At 42.9% G+C, this 12,848-nt stretch overlaps 1 protein-coding gene across 4 annotated transcripts in view; it reads left to right on the top strand.

Annotated features, from left to right (window-relative positions):
* The window catches only part of LOC120534459 (gastrula zinc finger protein XlCGF8.2DB-like), a 39,021-nt gene extending 32,544 nt beyond the window's left edge, over positions 1-6,477 (top strand). For all 4 annotated transcript variants that reach the window (XM_039762049.1, XM_039762050.1, XM_039762048.1 and 1 more), the window contains exon 3: positions 4,143-6,477. In XM_039762049.1, the coding sequence (XP_039617983.1) occupies positions 4,143-4,831 (689 nt within the window). In that variant the 3' untranslated portion in view covers positions 4,832-6,477. The remainder of the gene's footprint in view (positions 1-4,142) is intronic.
* Positions 6,478-12,848: the final 6,371 nt, after the last annotated feature.

Genomic DNA, 12,848 nt, shown 5'->3' with positions numbered 1-12,848 from the left:
CATCTCAATGGGGGAAAAAAAAAATCCTGCTGGATATCTTTACTGATCTGGACTGGTATGGTAATGTGTTAGGAACGAAAGGATGCCTCATCGTTTGATGGAAATGAAAATGATCAACCTACAGAGGGCTGAATTCAAAGACACCCTGAAAATCAAAGGGAAACAATGATATGGCAGGCAGGCGAGTCCATTTTGATGAAACTTCACTGTAGCAACTCCAAATCATACTCAGTAGTTTGTATGGCCCCCCCATGTGCTTGTATGCATGCCTGACAACATCCTAATGAGAAGATAGATGGTGGCCTGGGGGATCTCCTCCTAGATCTGGACCAGGGCTTTACTGAGCTCCTGGACAGTCTGAGGCATTGGATGGACCGAAATATGATGTCACACCCAGAGGTGTTCTATTGGATTGAGCATGGGGGCAAGTCAATGGTATCAATTCCTTCATCCTCCAGGAACTGCCTGCATACTCTCACCACATGAGGCCGGGCATTGTCATGCACCAGGAGGAACCCAGCATAAGGTCTGACAAACGGTCAAAGGATTTCATCCCGATACCTAATGGCAGTCAAGGAGGCCGTTGTCTAGCCTGTAGTGGTCTGTACACCCCTCCATGGATATGCATCTCCAGACCATCACTGACCCCCCACCAAACCAGTCATGCTGAACGATGTCACAGGCAGCATAACTTTCTCCACGGCTTCTCCAGACCCTTTCACGTCTGTCGCATGTGCTCGGGGTGAACCTGCTTTCATCTGTGAAAAGCACAGGGCGCCAGTGGTGAACCTGCCAATTCTGGTATTCAAAGGCAAATGCCAATCGAGCTCCACCGTGCCAGTGGGCAGTGAGCACAGGGCCCACTTGAGGACGTTGGGCCCTCAGGCCACCCTCATGAAGTCTGTTTCTGACTGTTTGGTCAGAGACATTTTCACACCAGTGGCCTGCCTGCTGGAGGTCATTTTGTAGGCTCTGGCAGTGCTCATCCTGGTCCTCCTTGCTCAAAGGAGCAGAAAGCGGTCAGTCCTGCTGATGGGTTAAGGACCTTCTACGTGGGGCCCTGTCCAGCTCTCCTAGAGTAACTGTCTGTCTCCTGGAATCTCCTCCATGCCCTTGAGACTGTGCTGGGAGACGCAGCAAACCTTCTGGCAATGGCACTTATTGATGTGCCTGCCACCCTGGAGAAGTTGGAATACCTGCGCCAGCTCTGTTGGGTCCAGGTATGGCCTCATGCAACCAGAAGTGACACTGACCATTGCCAAATGAAAAACGAGTGAAAAAACAGATGGGGGGATATCAGTGGCCTCATTGTTGCCACTCTAGTGCCCCTCATTAACACCAAAGCACCTGAAACTGACTAACAACCCCCTCTGCTATTTAACTGACCAGATCAATACCCCACAAGTGTCATTGACTTGATGCTATACTCGGATTTAAAATGGTTGTAATCAATTATAAGCAGAGCGAGATCTGAAACTGTGCCTGGGGGAATATCCTGATTGATCAAAGGAAGAGCTTCGTCTAAAAGTGGATTAATAGAGGAATCTGCGCCATCACCCGTAATAAGTTTAAAGCTGTGAAATGCTAGACTGTTATAAACCAAATTTGAAAAAAAAAAATAGTAACTGTGTATGTAAAGGGGAGCATAAATCAATGAACAAAAGCACAGCTAGAATATAACAGAACTGTTCCCCATTTGCACCACCAGAGACAAGAATATTCTGTTGAAATAAAATCAAGACACCATTATTATGGGTAAGCACAGATGTCTAGGCAGCAGTAAGATATTTTTTGGAGACGGCACACTGCACGTCTTTAGAAATGAGATAATGTATGTCATGTATGATGACAACATTAAACAGTTCTTGACAAGATACCACTATATAGTCCAAACACTAGCGAAGGAAAGAAGTTCAATCGCCTCCAAATCCAGCTTTGAAATGGTGAAGGGACAGTGTGAGCCTTCCATGTGTTTGACAAACTCTAACCACTTATAAAAGGAAGGGTTCAACTTTAGCACCTCGGGCTTTCTTCATGACTTGTGTCATTATCTTATGGTCCTGCACAGTTTGGGCGTTATGCTCCAGGAGAACAAAAATTTCATGTTCCTGCACAGTAATCAACTTTGCCTTCTGAGCTGGAAGCATATCCTGCCGGTTAGAATATCTTAATTTTGTTTATCAACAGAGGTGGGTGAGTAGTATCAGCTTTATGACAAGCTCTCATTACCTCTGGCTAGAAATCAGGGAGATGTGGGAACCAGAGCAGCCATTGTGAGTTGAGCAATTGCAGCAAATTACTCTCCTGGCATTTGGTAGGATGCCCAGGATTGTATGATTATCCCTCCTGGCTCGATCATTTCTTCTTCAGTTAATTTTGAGCGAAGGGAGGATATATACATTGTGACAGATAAGGGGCGCTTTCATCCCCTTGAACCCATTGTGACAGATAGGGGGCGCTGTCATCCCCTTGAACCCTCACATCAGACACCAGATAAAAGTCCAATAATTATTTTTATTTGGACAATAACGTGCACAAAGCATCCTCCACTCCACAATACTCATATAACAATAAACAATACACTAATCAATACTACAAATCCTCCTCTCCCAGACACATTGTCACCCTGCCAGCCAACTCATCTCAACCCTGGGATCTCCCACAGTCCTTTTTAAAGTCCTTGACCTGGAAGTGTTTCTCTCTCTGTCCATGTGACTGGTAAAACTTCCAGGTCAGATGATATACTCCTTTTCTTCAACCCGGAAGCACGTCATTTCTTCTGTCCATGTGACTAGGGTGTACTTCCGGGTTGTAGGGAAAACAATCGTCGTTTGTCCCTGCAGCGCCTTCTAGCGGTCCCGTGGTATCCAGCAGGACTGTGGATAAAAACTCCATTGTCCATGATTCCCTGCTGGCATTCGGGGCACCTCCATGCTGCAGGGAGGGCTCCATCTGGAGGCCTTGGGGGTATTGACCATGATGACTGGCCGGCCATATATCACAACATGTTGTGTTGTTCAAACCAGCTCTGAAAAAAAGTTGAAGGATTTAAAAAGTTGCCTTTGCTTAATCTTTAGAGCATTAAAGTTGGCTCTTAAAGCCAAAAAGCTCCGCTAAATAACTGCATTCAATGGAGCATAGAGTGCAACATTTTGTTCTTCAACAAAATTTTTGAGCTCAGTAATTATCAAAGATGAATTGAAGGGATCAACCTTCTGAGTGCTGTCATGCCTGGTCTTGATGGTTTACTTTGGCGAGCTAACAGTTACTGAATTCCTTCTACAAGAGCGAGGGCATTATTATGAGCAGGTATGTAAATAAACTCTTTAGTTAGTTAATTGTGGTATAGGAACCAAAAAAGAAAAATGGTAACAACTGAAGAGCAGCTGCTCTGGTGCCATTCTACAGTGACTGTTCATGTAGACTCCCATGTGTCACAAAGCTAACCAGCCCAGGTTTCCCCTGCCACTCTCAGAGATCTAAAGCAAACCAAAATAACTGTGCTGATCTTTGGTTTTCTCTCCCTCTAATTTTCTCCCAGACCACTGGAACACCTGTTGGCCTATGCATTAATACTTCACTTTGTTCATTACGCTTCTTTTCTTTGGTGATTTTAAATAAGCCATTTTTATATGCAATTTGTATCCAAGTGGCTTTGGTCTAACTGTGGATAAATGTCAAGTCACATTCTGAGGATTAAAGGTACATCTCATGTGCTTGACATGGTGCTCTGTTTTATAAATAAAACTCTCTCTTCTGTATCTTAATAACTGAACTATTTCAATTTCTCAAATTAAACAAGAACAACATCCACTAATTTTAAATAATATTTTAGGAGAATGATAACAAAATGTTGGTGCAGTTTTGTGAAACATGTAATAGTTTGACCAATAATCTTGTCATTTGTGTCGCTCACTCATGATCTGTATAGTGTACTGTTTACACTTAATGTATCTAGTGATTGTGCTCTTGTAATGTGTGGTTCTAATACAGAAGATGGAGCTATCAAGTTAAGTGTTTTTCCATGACCAATCTAAGCCTTATGATTATTTATGCATTTGAAATGTTGCTTTTAATTTTAATTGTTTAATTCCAATAATATGGCAATGAGTTGATTTTCTCCTCCTTTAAACTTCCTACAGGAAACAAACTTTTCTGCTGTCCTCAGTGTGGCAAACGATTCTCCTACAGGAGTCATCTTCAGAGCCACATGCGATTTCACACAGGAGAGAAGCCATATTGCTGTTCCGAATGTGGCAAACGATTCTGTCTCAGGTGTAATCTTCAAAGACATGCTATAATGCACACAGGAGAGAAGCCGTATAGCTGCAATGAATGTGGCAAACGATTCTGTTACAGGAGTAGCGTTTGGGCCCACAAAAAAATTCACACAGGGGAGAAACCATATTGCTGTTCTGAATGTGGCAAACGATTCTGTCGAAGGAGTAGTCTTCAAAGACACACTATAATGCATACAGTGGAGAAGCCGTATCGCTGCAATGAATGTGGCATGCAATTCTCTGATTGCAGCAACCTTCAGAACCATACAAGAATTCACACAGGAGGGAAGAAGCCATATTCTTGTTCTGAATGTGGCAAGCAATTCCGTGATAGGTGGGAACTTCAGAACCACACTACAATTCACACAGGAGAGAAGCCATATTCCTGTTCTGAATGTAATAAACAATTCTGGTACAGGAGTGGTCTTTGGAAACACACAAGAATTCACACAGGAGAGAAGAAGCCATATTCTTGTTCTGAATGTGGCAAACAATTCTTTGATAGGAGTACTCTTCAAACACATACTAGAATTCACTCCAAGAAAAGCTAGATGGGGAAGGAGTCAAAAGTCACCCGCCTAACTCCTTAAGTCTTGATGAGTACCTTCAGGTGGAGGGTTTCGTTGTGCAGGATCCATGCTATATCTCATCATGGCCAATATGAATATGATCAACAATAATAAATCATAGTGGCTGCACATCAAAAGATGCTCAACCTTTGGCTTAGCACAAGGGTAGGTGATGGTGGTAGCAATAATGAAACCTCTTCAGATGAAAAGAAGAGACACCAATTGGCGTGACAGTCCAAATGAGCAGTGTTGCTGGTCACACCACAATCGAACACGTACTAATTAAAGTCTCTGGGGAAGGGCTGAGAACACAAAGTTCAAGCAAAAATTCAACAGTCGAAATTGCAGCATTGCATATTAACATATGAAGACCTTAGCTTCACAATGGAAAACATTCAACTCAAAACTCTGGCTGAAGCACAAAAGTTAAGAAGATACAAACAGAAACACAATGAAAAGGTAAATAAAAGACTATTCAAGGATTAATCCCGAAAAGTTTGGTAATGAACCTGAAATCATACCATCTGACAAAAAAATACAAGAATTTTGGGGAAACGTTTATGAAGATTCTTAAGCAAACCACAAAGAAATTACATTACAGATAGAAATGGAAATAACCCAAGTGCAGGAAGTGTCATGAACAGAGGTAAAAGCAGAAGCGATCAAAAACAAATTCAAAACTCCTGCTAACTGGAAGGCACCCAATCCAGATGCCCCTAACTTCTGGTCAAAGCACCCTGCACTAGGATATGGCTAACTGTAAAGATATGATAAAGCCACAACCAGAGATGACCACACTACACCAGCGTGTCCCTACAGGGGAGAAACTTACCTACTCCCAAAATTGGAACAAATCAACATTCCTAAACATTCCCACCCAGTAACCTTCCTCCCCACTGTATACAAGCTCTTCATAGCAATAGGCACATAAAGAATTTACAAGCACCAGGAATAAAACAACATGATGGCAGTAGCACAGAACGAAAAAAAAAAAGAAAGTTGTAAGGAGTTAACGAGCAACTACCACAAAACAAAATGGTCATGGAATACTGCAAGAAGGGTGAAACCTTAGTGTGTCATGGGTTTCTTACAAAAAACGTTTTTGACTATGTACAAAATCCACTCTGTCCTGATAAATTTGATTTCAGTCACCATGCCTCATTGGCAAACATGAGAAAACATTATCCCCAACATTAAAATAAAAAGAGGAAGATTTCAAGGGGACTCCATTCACTCTTAGTTTAAGGTCTGGTGTCCAACTCATTAAACACCCTCTTCGGGTACCTTGGTCTTTAATTTAATATCAAGACTTACAATCGGCTGAAACCTCAGATGGTCACCCATCAGCTGTGGATGACCTGAAACTGTCGAGTCTGCGGTGGTCCACAGCTGGTATTTCAAGGCCCTGTTTGGTCCTTTAAGTAAGGAATGGTTTTCTTCCTGCCATTCGCCCTGTCAAACCTGCAGCACAAAATCTCCTCTTCAAAGAAGAGACTGAAATTTGCTTTTTTCAACCTGCATTGTGTGACGATGACGAACCCCTTGATGGGAGTCCGTTGAACCAACACCGTCGATACTTATGACCGAGATGAGCTGACAAATGAGGACAAATTTCATTGAAGCCATGGGATGGTGGAAAGTGCTCAAGTGCTTTTATTGAAAACAGTCAAAAGTAAAACCAAAAGTATCCGCTGTGTAGTTTTCTCAAAAAAAAAAAAAAAATAAACAGTACACAATTAAATCCATAAAACCAGTGAAAAGTGGGGATAAAATCCATCAAAATAGAGGTTAAAAATGCAGTATCTCTCTTCACGCGATCTCAGCCCACCTCCTTCTGTCTCCCCGGCTCACCCATCACTCGTGTTGCCGGTGGAGACTATGCAGCACAAACTCCTTTTTGCCGACAACCCGTCTTGGCAGCCTCCACACTGCGCAGCCAGACCATCTGAGGTCGGCACACCTCCCGTCTTCCTTCGCACTCACACTGTCACCCCTCAGATCCATTGGGAGGTCTTCCGTCCTGCTCGTCCCACTCTACATGATTATTCAGAGGGGCAAACCAGCCCTTAGAACGCCTCGGCCTGTATTTCCCTCACGGAGCCCCAGCTCGTGCTGCCTTCTCCATGCAGGTGTCTGGATCGTCGCCCTTGATTTCCTTTCACAATTTTTTTTCCCCTCCATCTTCTGAGCCGTTCTTTCATATCTTTCTTCCTCCTTTTCCTTGTGCCAACCTGTATTTATACCCTCACGTCTCCGTGGGCACAGCGCCTTAATCACACGCTGCAGGAAGCCGATGAAGCAATTGAGAACGATCGCACCTACACATGCAGGTGCAACTCGCCCCAGTTACCTCATTAACTCCTTGTGGCTGTGCAGTCGCGCCCACGGAGACGGACATGGCTTTCTGGTTTTAAAAACTGGCCAAATTTTTTTGAAGCCGCAGACTGTTATTTATTGTTAAGCTGTTGTTCTGTGAGGTACCTGTGGTCACGCAGGCTGGTGACCCTCAGAAACTTGTCTTCTGATTGGGTTGTGACTTTGGGTCTTCCTATCTGAGTCTCTTCCAGTTTCCAATTGCCTTTGGAATGTGTAGGACGCCACTATATTCACTGACACTTTGAGTTTTTTTTTTTTTTTTGCAATTTCTCTAAATTAAGAACCTACACGTCTACGGATAATACAGCTCATTTAATTTAATTTCCATCCATCCATCCATTTTCTAACCCGCTGAATCTGAATACAGGGTCACGGGGGTCTGCTGGAGCCAATCCCAGCCAACACAGGGCACAAGGCAGGAACCAATCCTGGGCAGGGTGCCAACCCACCGCAGGACACACACAAACACACCCACACACCAAGCACACACTAGGGCCAATTTAGAATCGCCAATCCACCTAACCTGCATGTCTTTGGATTGTGGGAGGAAACCGGAGCGCCCGGAGGAAACCCACGCAGACACGGGAGAACATGCAAACTCCACGCAGGGAGGACCCGGGAAGCGAACCCGGGTCTCCTAACTGCGAGGCAGCAGCGCTACCACTGCGCCACCGTGCCACCCTTTAATTTCCATGATAACTGGAATTTACAACTTTGTACAGTCTAATTATTGTCCAAGTAGTACTTCAGAGAGTGTAGTAACACAGTCTGTTCCAACTCTGCTTTAAGACACACAGAGAGTTTTTAAGTAATCAACAGAAGTTGGGACACCTGTGCAAATTGTCTGCTTCAACTTGCAAGGCTTCGTTTACTGCAGAACATCTGTAGGTTGTAGCCTATTTTTTCCCTGAAGGAGGCACATTTGTAATATTCTGAATTTCTGTTTTTGTGAACCTAAACTTTAAATTTTAACCTCTGACAGTTTACTGCTTACCTTTTCCCCATTTTTATGTTATTCATTGCATTTCAACTAATTAAATTTGAAGAAAACCTGAGGTGTTCTAAAACTTTTGACTGGTACTGTAGATCAAGAACTTGGCCAAGCCATGTTTGGATGTTCCATGGCTAAGGTATTGAAAGTCATTGTAAAAAAATATACAACCCATTTGGTCCATAGGAAACTGTAGAAAGAAAAACCAGGACCCGAGCTGCCTGGCAGACACATTGGGTCACATGCCAGTAAGCATAATGAAGAAGGCCCCTCAACGATGGAAAGTGAATGATATACGGACACCAAGGAGGACACTGAGAGCCCGGCTAATGGAAGCGACAGTCCACCCTGACCACTTGTGGCCATATGATTTGGATTTTTTTAGACTGGTCACAATGTTAATATTTGTGCAGCAAAAATGGACAATTGCAGATTGTACTGATATATCTGGTGTGTTTTAAGTATTTGTGTTCCTAGAAAAAAATATGAATGTTATAAATATGAAATGTGTGTGTTCACGTTAAATGTTTTGACCAAATACTTAATTTGGATAAATAACAGTAACTAATCACACTCATTTCAAAAAACTGTAAAGATCTTTTAGAACAGAATTTGACAAGACTGAAGCGTAGCCTGCACTTTAACTGGAACCTCGTTAGCATGTTGACTTCACCCCCTCTAGGATGCTCTGACTTCCTCTTTTTGACAGGAGGGGAACGCCATTACTTCACAAAATAGTCAAGTCTCTGTATTTCCATTTCTACGACGGCACATTGTAGTGCAGGAAGCTCAGTGCTTGAAGGATTGGCAACTGTTTTTGAACTTCTGAAAATGTATAAACCGCTGGAATAAACCATGCAACTCTGGAAAAACCACCGAAAAAACTAACAGTTTAAATATTTCAAACAGTGATTTGTGAAAGAAATAAATGAAAATTAATGTTTTACCAAAGTGTTTATTATTTATTAAAATCCTTGAAAAACGCTTGTTCATAAATACACTGCTCAAATAATGAAAGGGAACACCTAATCATCCCAGTCTAACACCAAGTCAGTTAAGCTGTGGGGATGTCAGTCTGTCCAGTTAGGATGCACAAGCGACTGTGAATCAACGTCACCTGCTTTGGTGCAAATGAAAGTGACAACAATTGACCGGGGGCCTCATGTAAAAACGGTGTGTAAGCACAAAGATGTTGTGTACAAACGTTTCCATGCTCAAATCGCGATATATAAAACCTGTAAAGCCATGTACATTTTCACGGTAGCTCCAACCCTGGTGTACGCAAGTTCTCCGCTCGGTTTTGCCAACTGGCGGCACCCAGCGTCAAAGCAGTGCTTTTGTTCCAGTGTGGTTTACCTTTCTTTTTTAGATCCACATCCCTGAGGCGGCTTTATAAATACATTGAAATTAACCGCATATTGTTTATTAGTGTAATGCATCTGATTGTAATTAACCTGTGTCAGGGATGCCAGGGGCAACGACCCGGCCGGGACGCCATGAGGGACCGGATGTGGGTCTGTGCCCACCCTGGATCACGTGGGGGTCGCCTTCCTGGTTGCTTTGGGGGCCACGGGTACAGGGTATGGAAGCTCCACCCTGTAGGGGCCCGTGGTCACTGCCAGGAGGCGCCCCAATGCCTTGGGGACCTGTTACCCCAGCACTTCCGCCACACCAGGAAGTGCTGGGGAGGAAGAATTAGGACGGCGCCTGGAGAACTGCCGGGAGGACAGCCGGCACTTCCGCCACGCTGGGGCGTGGCCAGAAGAGGAACGCCGGGAACACCTGGGGCTCATCCGGGGACTGTATAAAAGGGGCCGTCTCCCTTCATTCGAGGCTAGAGTCGGGTGGAAGGAGGACAAGGCAGAAGAGAGTGGAGGCGGCCCAAAGAAAGGCATTTGTGGCCAGGACTGTGTGTGTTTTGTGGTTTGTGCACTACTTTGGACTGGGTCTTAGTGACCATATTATTGTAAATAATATTGTAAATAAATGTGTGGTGGTTTGATAACAACATGTCCGCCTGTCTGTGTCCAGGTCGGCTCCACACCTGTAACAATATAATGGTCCACAGAATGTTCAAACTATTCTAAATACCATAGCTGCTTTAGCGTTGTTACTCTCACTGCACCTTCTTCTTCTTTCAGCTGCTCCCATTAGGGGTTGCCACAGCGGGACATCTCTTTCCATAATACTCTCACTGCACCACTCGGAGTATTTATATCACTGTACCTGATTGGGGAATCACAAATCTACAGCAGCTGATCGGAAAGAGAATTATCGGTATACAGCATCAAGCACACACTGCCTCAGCCATGCTGTCTATTTGAACTGCTCTCATACGGCAAACACATCAGAGCCTTTCCTGTACGGACCTCATGGTCCAGAAACAGTTTCATCCCAAGAACTATAAACGCACTCAAACAAGTAGAATTATTTATACTTATTAGTACAACTAGCGACTGGGAGCCCGATCAAATTGGGCTACAAATTCTACGTTTGTGAAATCCATACTTCCTTTGCAAAGAATTATTTGTTGTTTTAAGTCCTTAAAATGATTTTGTTATCATGGCACTGATTTGTGCTTAAAATAGACCTTTTCGGCCGATGTAATGAAGAGCTTCCTGTTTAAACGGGGCTGAGAGACGTGAACTCGGCTCTTCAGCGCACCTCATTTGAGTCTTTCCCGCAAACAAATTTTCAAAACAAACCGTATTTTATGACTCTAATCAGAGTCGGAGTAATAATTATGTTGGCATGGTCATTTTAGATCTGAGATCGGCTAAAATTTAAACAATGACCGTTGTTCATACCCGGCCATCATTACTCAGTTTGCCAATAGATGTCAGAAGGATGGATGCCAAAACCAAACTGCCCAAAGATAGATTTCAACGTACCAAGCAAATGGCGATACGTTCTAAATTACTTACGGTTCTGGAGCTGTCGAAGGGTTTAAGTCAGTCAACGATGTTAGTCCTGGAAAGTACACCCCACCATACCAACGTTCAAAAAACTAACCGAACTTACTGTTATCTGCTCGAACCAACACAGACTTGCTATACTCGGCTGTAAATGTGGCGTCACTGTAGCATTCAAACATTCTTAGTCAATCATGCAATACTGCGTCCGCGTTTGCCACATTATGTTCTAACTACAGAGGCAGAGTCTCATTGCATGGTTCTAACTTGTGTTGAGTAGACATATTGATGCAGACACCATACATACGGGGTATTGACGCGAACACCATGCAATACGGATAGTATCAAATTATATATAAGGATTACCGCACTGTAAACTTGCACTACAGTTATAATATTGCACGACCTGAGCCACTTTATAAAGCACATATTTACATATGATGACAGTATCATTTTTAAGATGAAATGCAGCACAATACATTTATTATATTATACAGATAAAACTTTAACTTCATTTAAATAATCTATATTATTAATAATTAAACATATGAGGTCACGGTTAGCGAGAAACTGGTGCTCCGTTCACGAATTGTTCGTGCCTAACACTGTATGCTTGCTGGTGCTGGCGCAACAAGGGAAGGATAAATGGATAGAATAATTTAAGATGTACTACGAAGATATTTCAATGTTCCCTAAAAGTTTTGAAGAATCGGCTTTCTAAGCCTACAAGGTGGCTTAACGTCTATTACAGAGCTGATTGTGTGGCGATTGGGTATTTGGAGAAAGAAAAGTAAGGACAAGAATTGGGGGTTAGTACGTTTGAAAGAGACAGTACTGCTGCAATAAATTATTTCATCGAAGGTCGCGCATGGCACAGCATGCATCTTGCTTGAGACATGAACAATCACTGCGCTCCCATGTTTAATAACGTGCTTTAACTCCTATCATCATATAAATTACATCACGTATACATCTCAGTATTTTAATTATTCAGAGAGCTGTAATGGATTCTGTGTCCAGTCGGAGGAAGAGAAAGCCCGTTTAAGAAGCACGTAGTGATTCGTACACATAGAGCACATAGAAGATCAAATACAAAGCAAAGCATTTAATGTGCTAATTTAGTTACGATGGGCTTTGAGAAACTGGTGAATTAAACGATTTAAAGATGAAGTTTATGATGTTCTACTTTAATGACAAAATAAACTACATGATTAAAGTGGACATTTTTAAATTAAAGTTGACATTTCATGCTTTTTCCCCGACTGTGTCCCTATTTTTTTTCTCTGTACCCTAATAAGCTTTCATATGACACTCAGACGGTGGGCCGCGACTCGCCTTTTCACAGCGACTTTGATATCTGATAACTTTTTTTATTTCGGGCACTGTGAAATTGAGCTTTTGAGTTTCTCTGACACACTATGTCACTCGATCAATTTCCTTTTGTTGATTATATCACTGTTTAAACCAACCAATAATACGCTTTTTCTTTCCTCCACTTGGTATTCGCTGAAATTTTTCTATTTTCTCCGTGCTTTTGCCATTGCCTTTTCACAAAACGCTGTGCTTAAATGCTATTTATACTAATTTGCATATTCAAAGAGGCATAATTCTGGGAGGAGTTGGGGCAGGGCAGCAGTCGCGTGCACGAGCGTTACTTTTCACGGTGACCGGGATTTATGTAGCGGAAGAACGTGGAAGTTGGCATTCGCACAGATTTATG

This window comes from Polypterus senegalus, chromosome 8, assembly GCF_016835505.1.
Source record: "Polypterus senegalus isolate Bchr_013 chromosome 8, ASM1683550v1, whole genome shotgun sequence".
NCBI classification, from domain to species: Eukaryota; Metazoa; Chordata; class Cladistia; order Polypteriformes; family Polypteridae; genus Polypterus; species Polypterus senegalus.
Note: the sequence above shows the minus strand (reverse complement) of the source record. Positions and strands in the feature narration are given on the sequence as shown.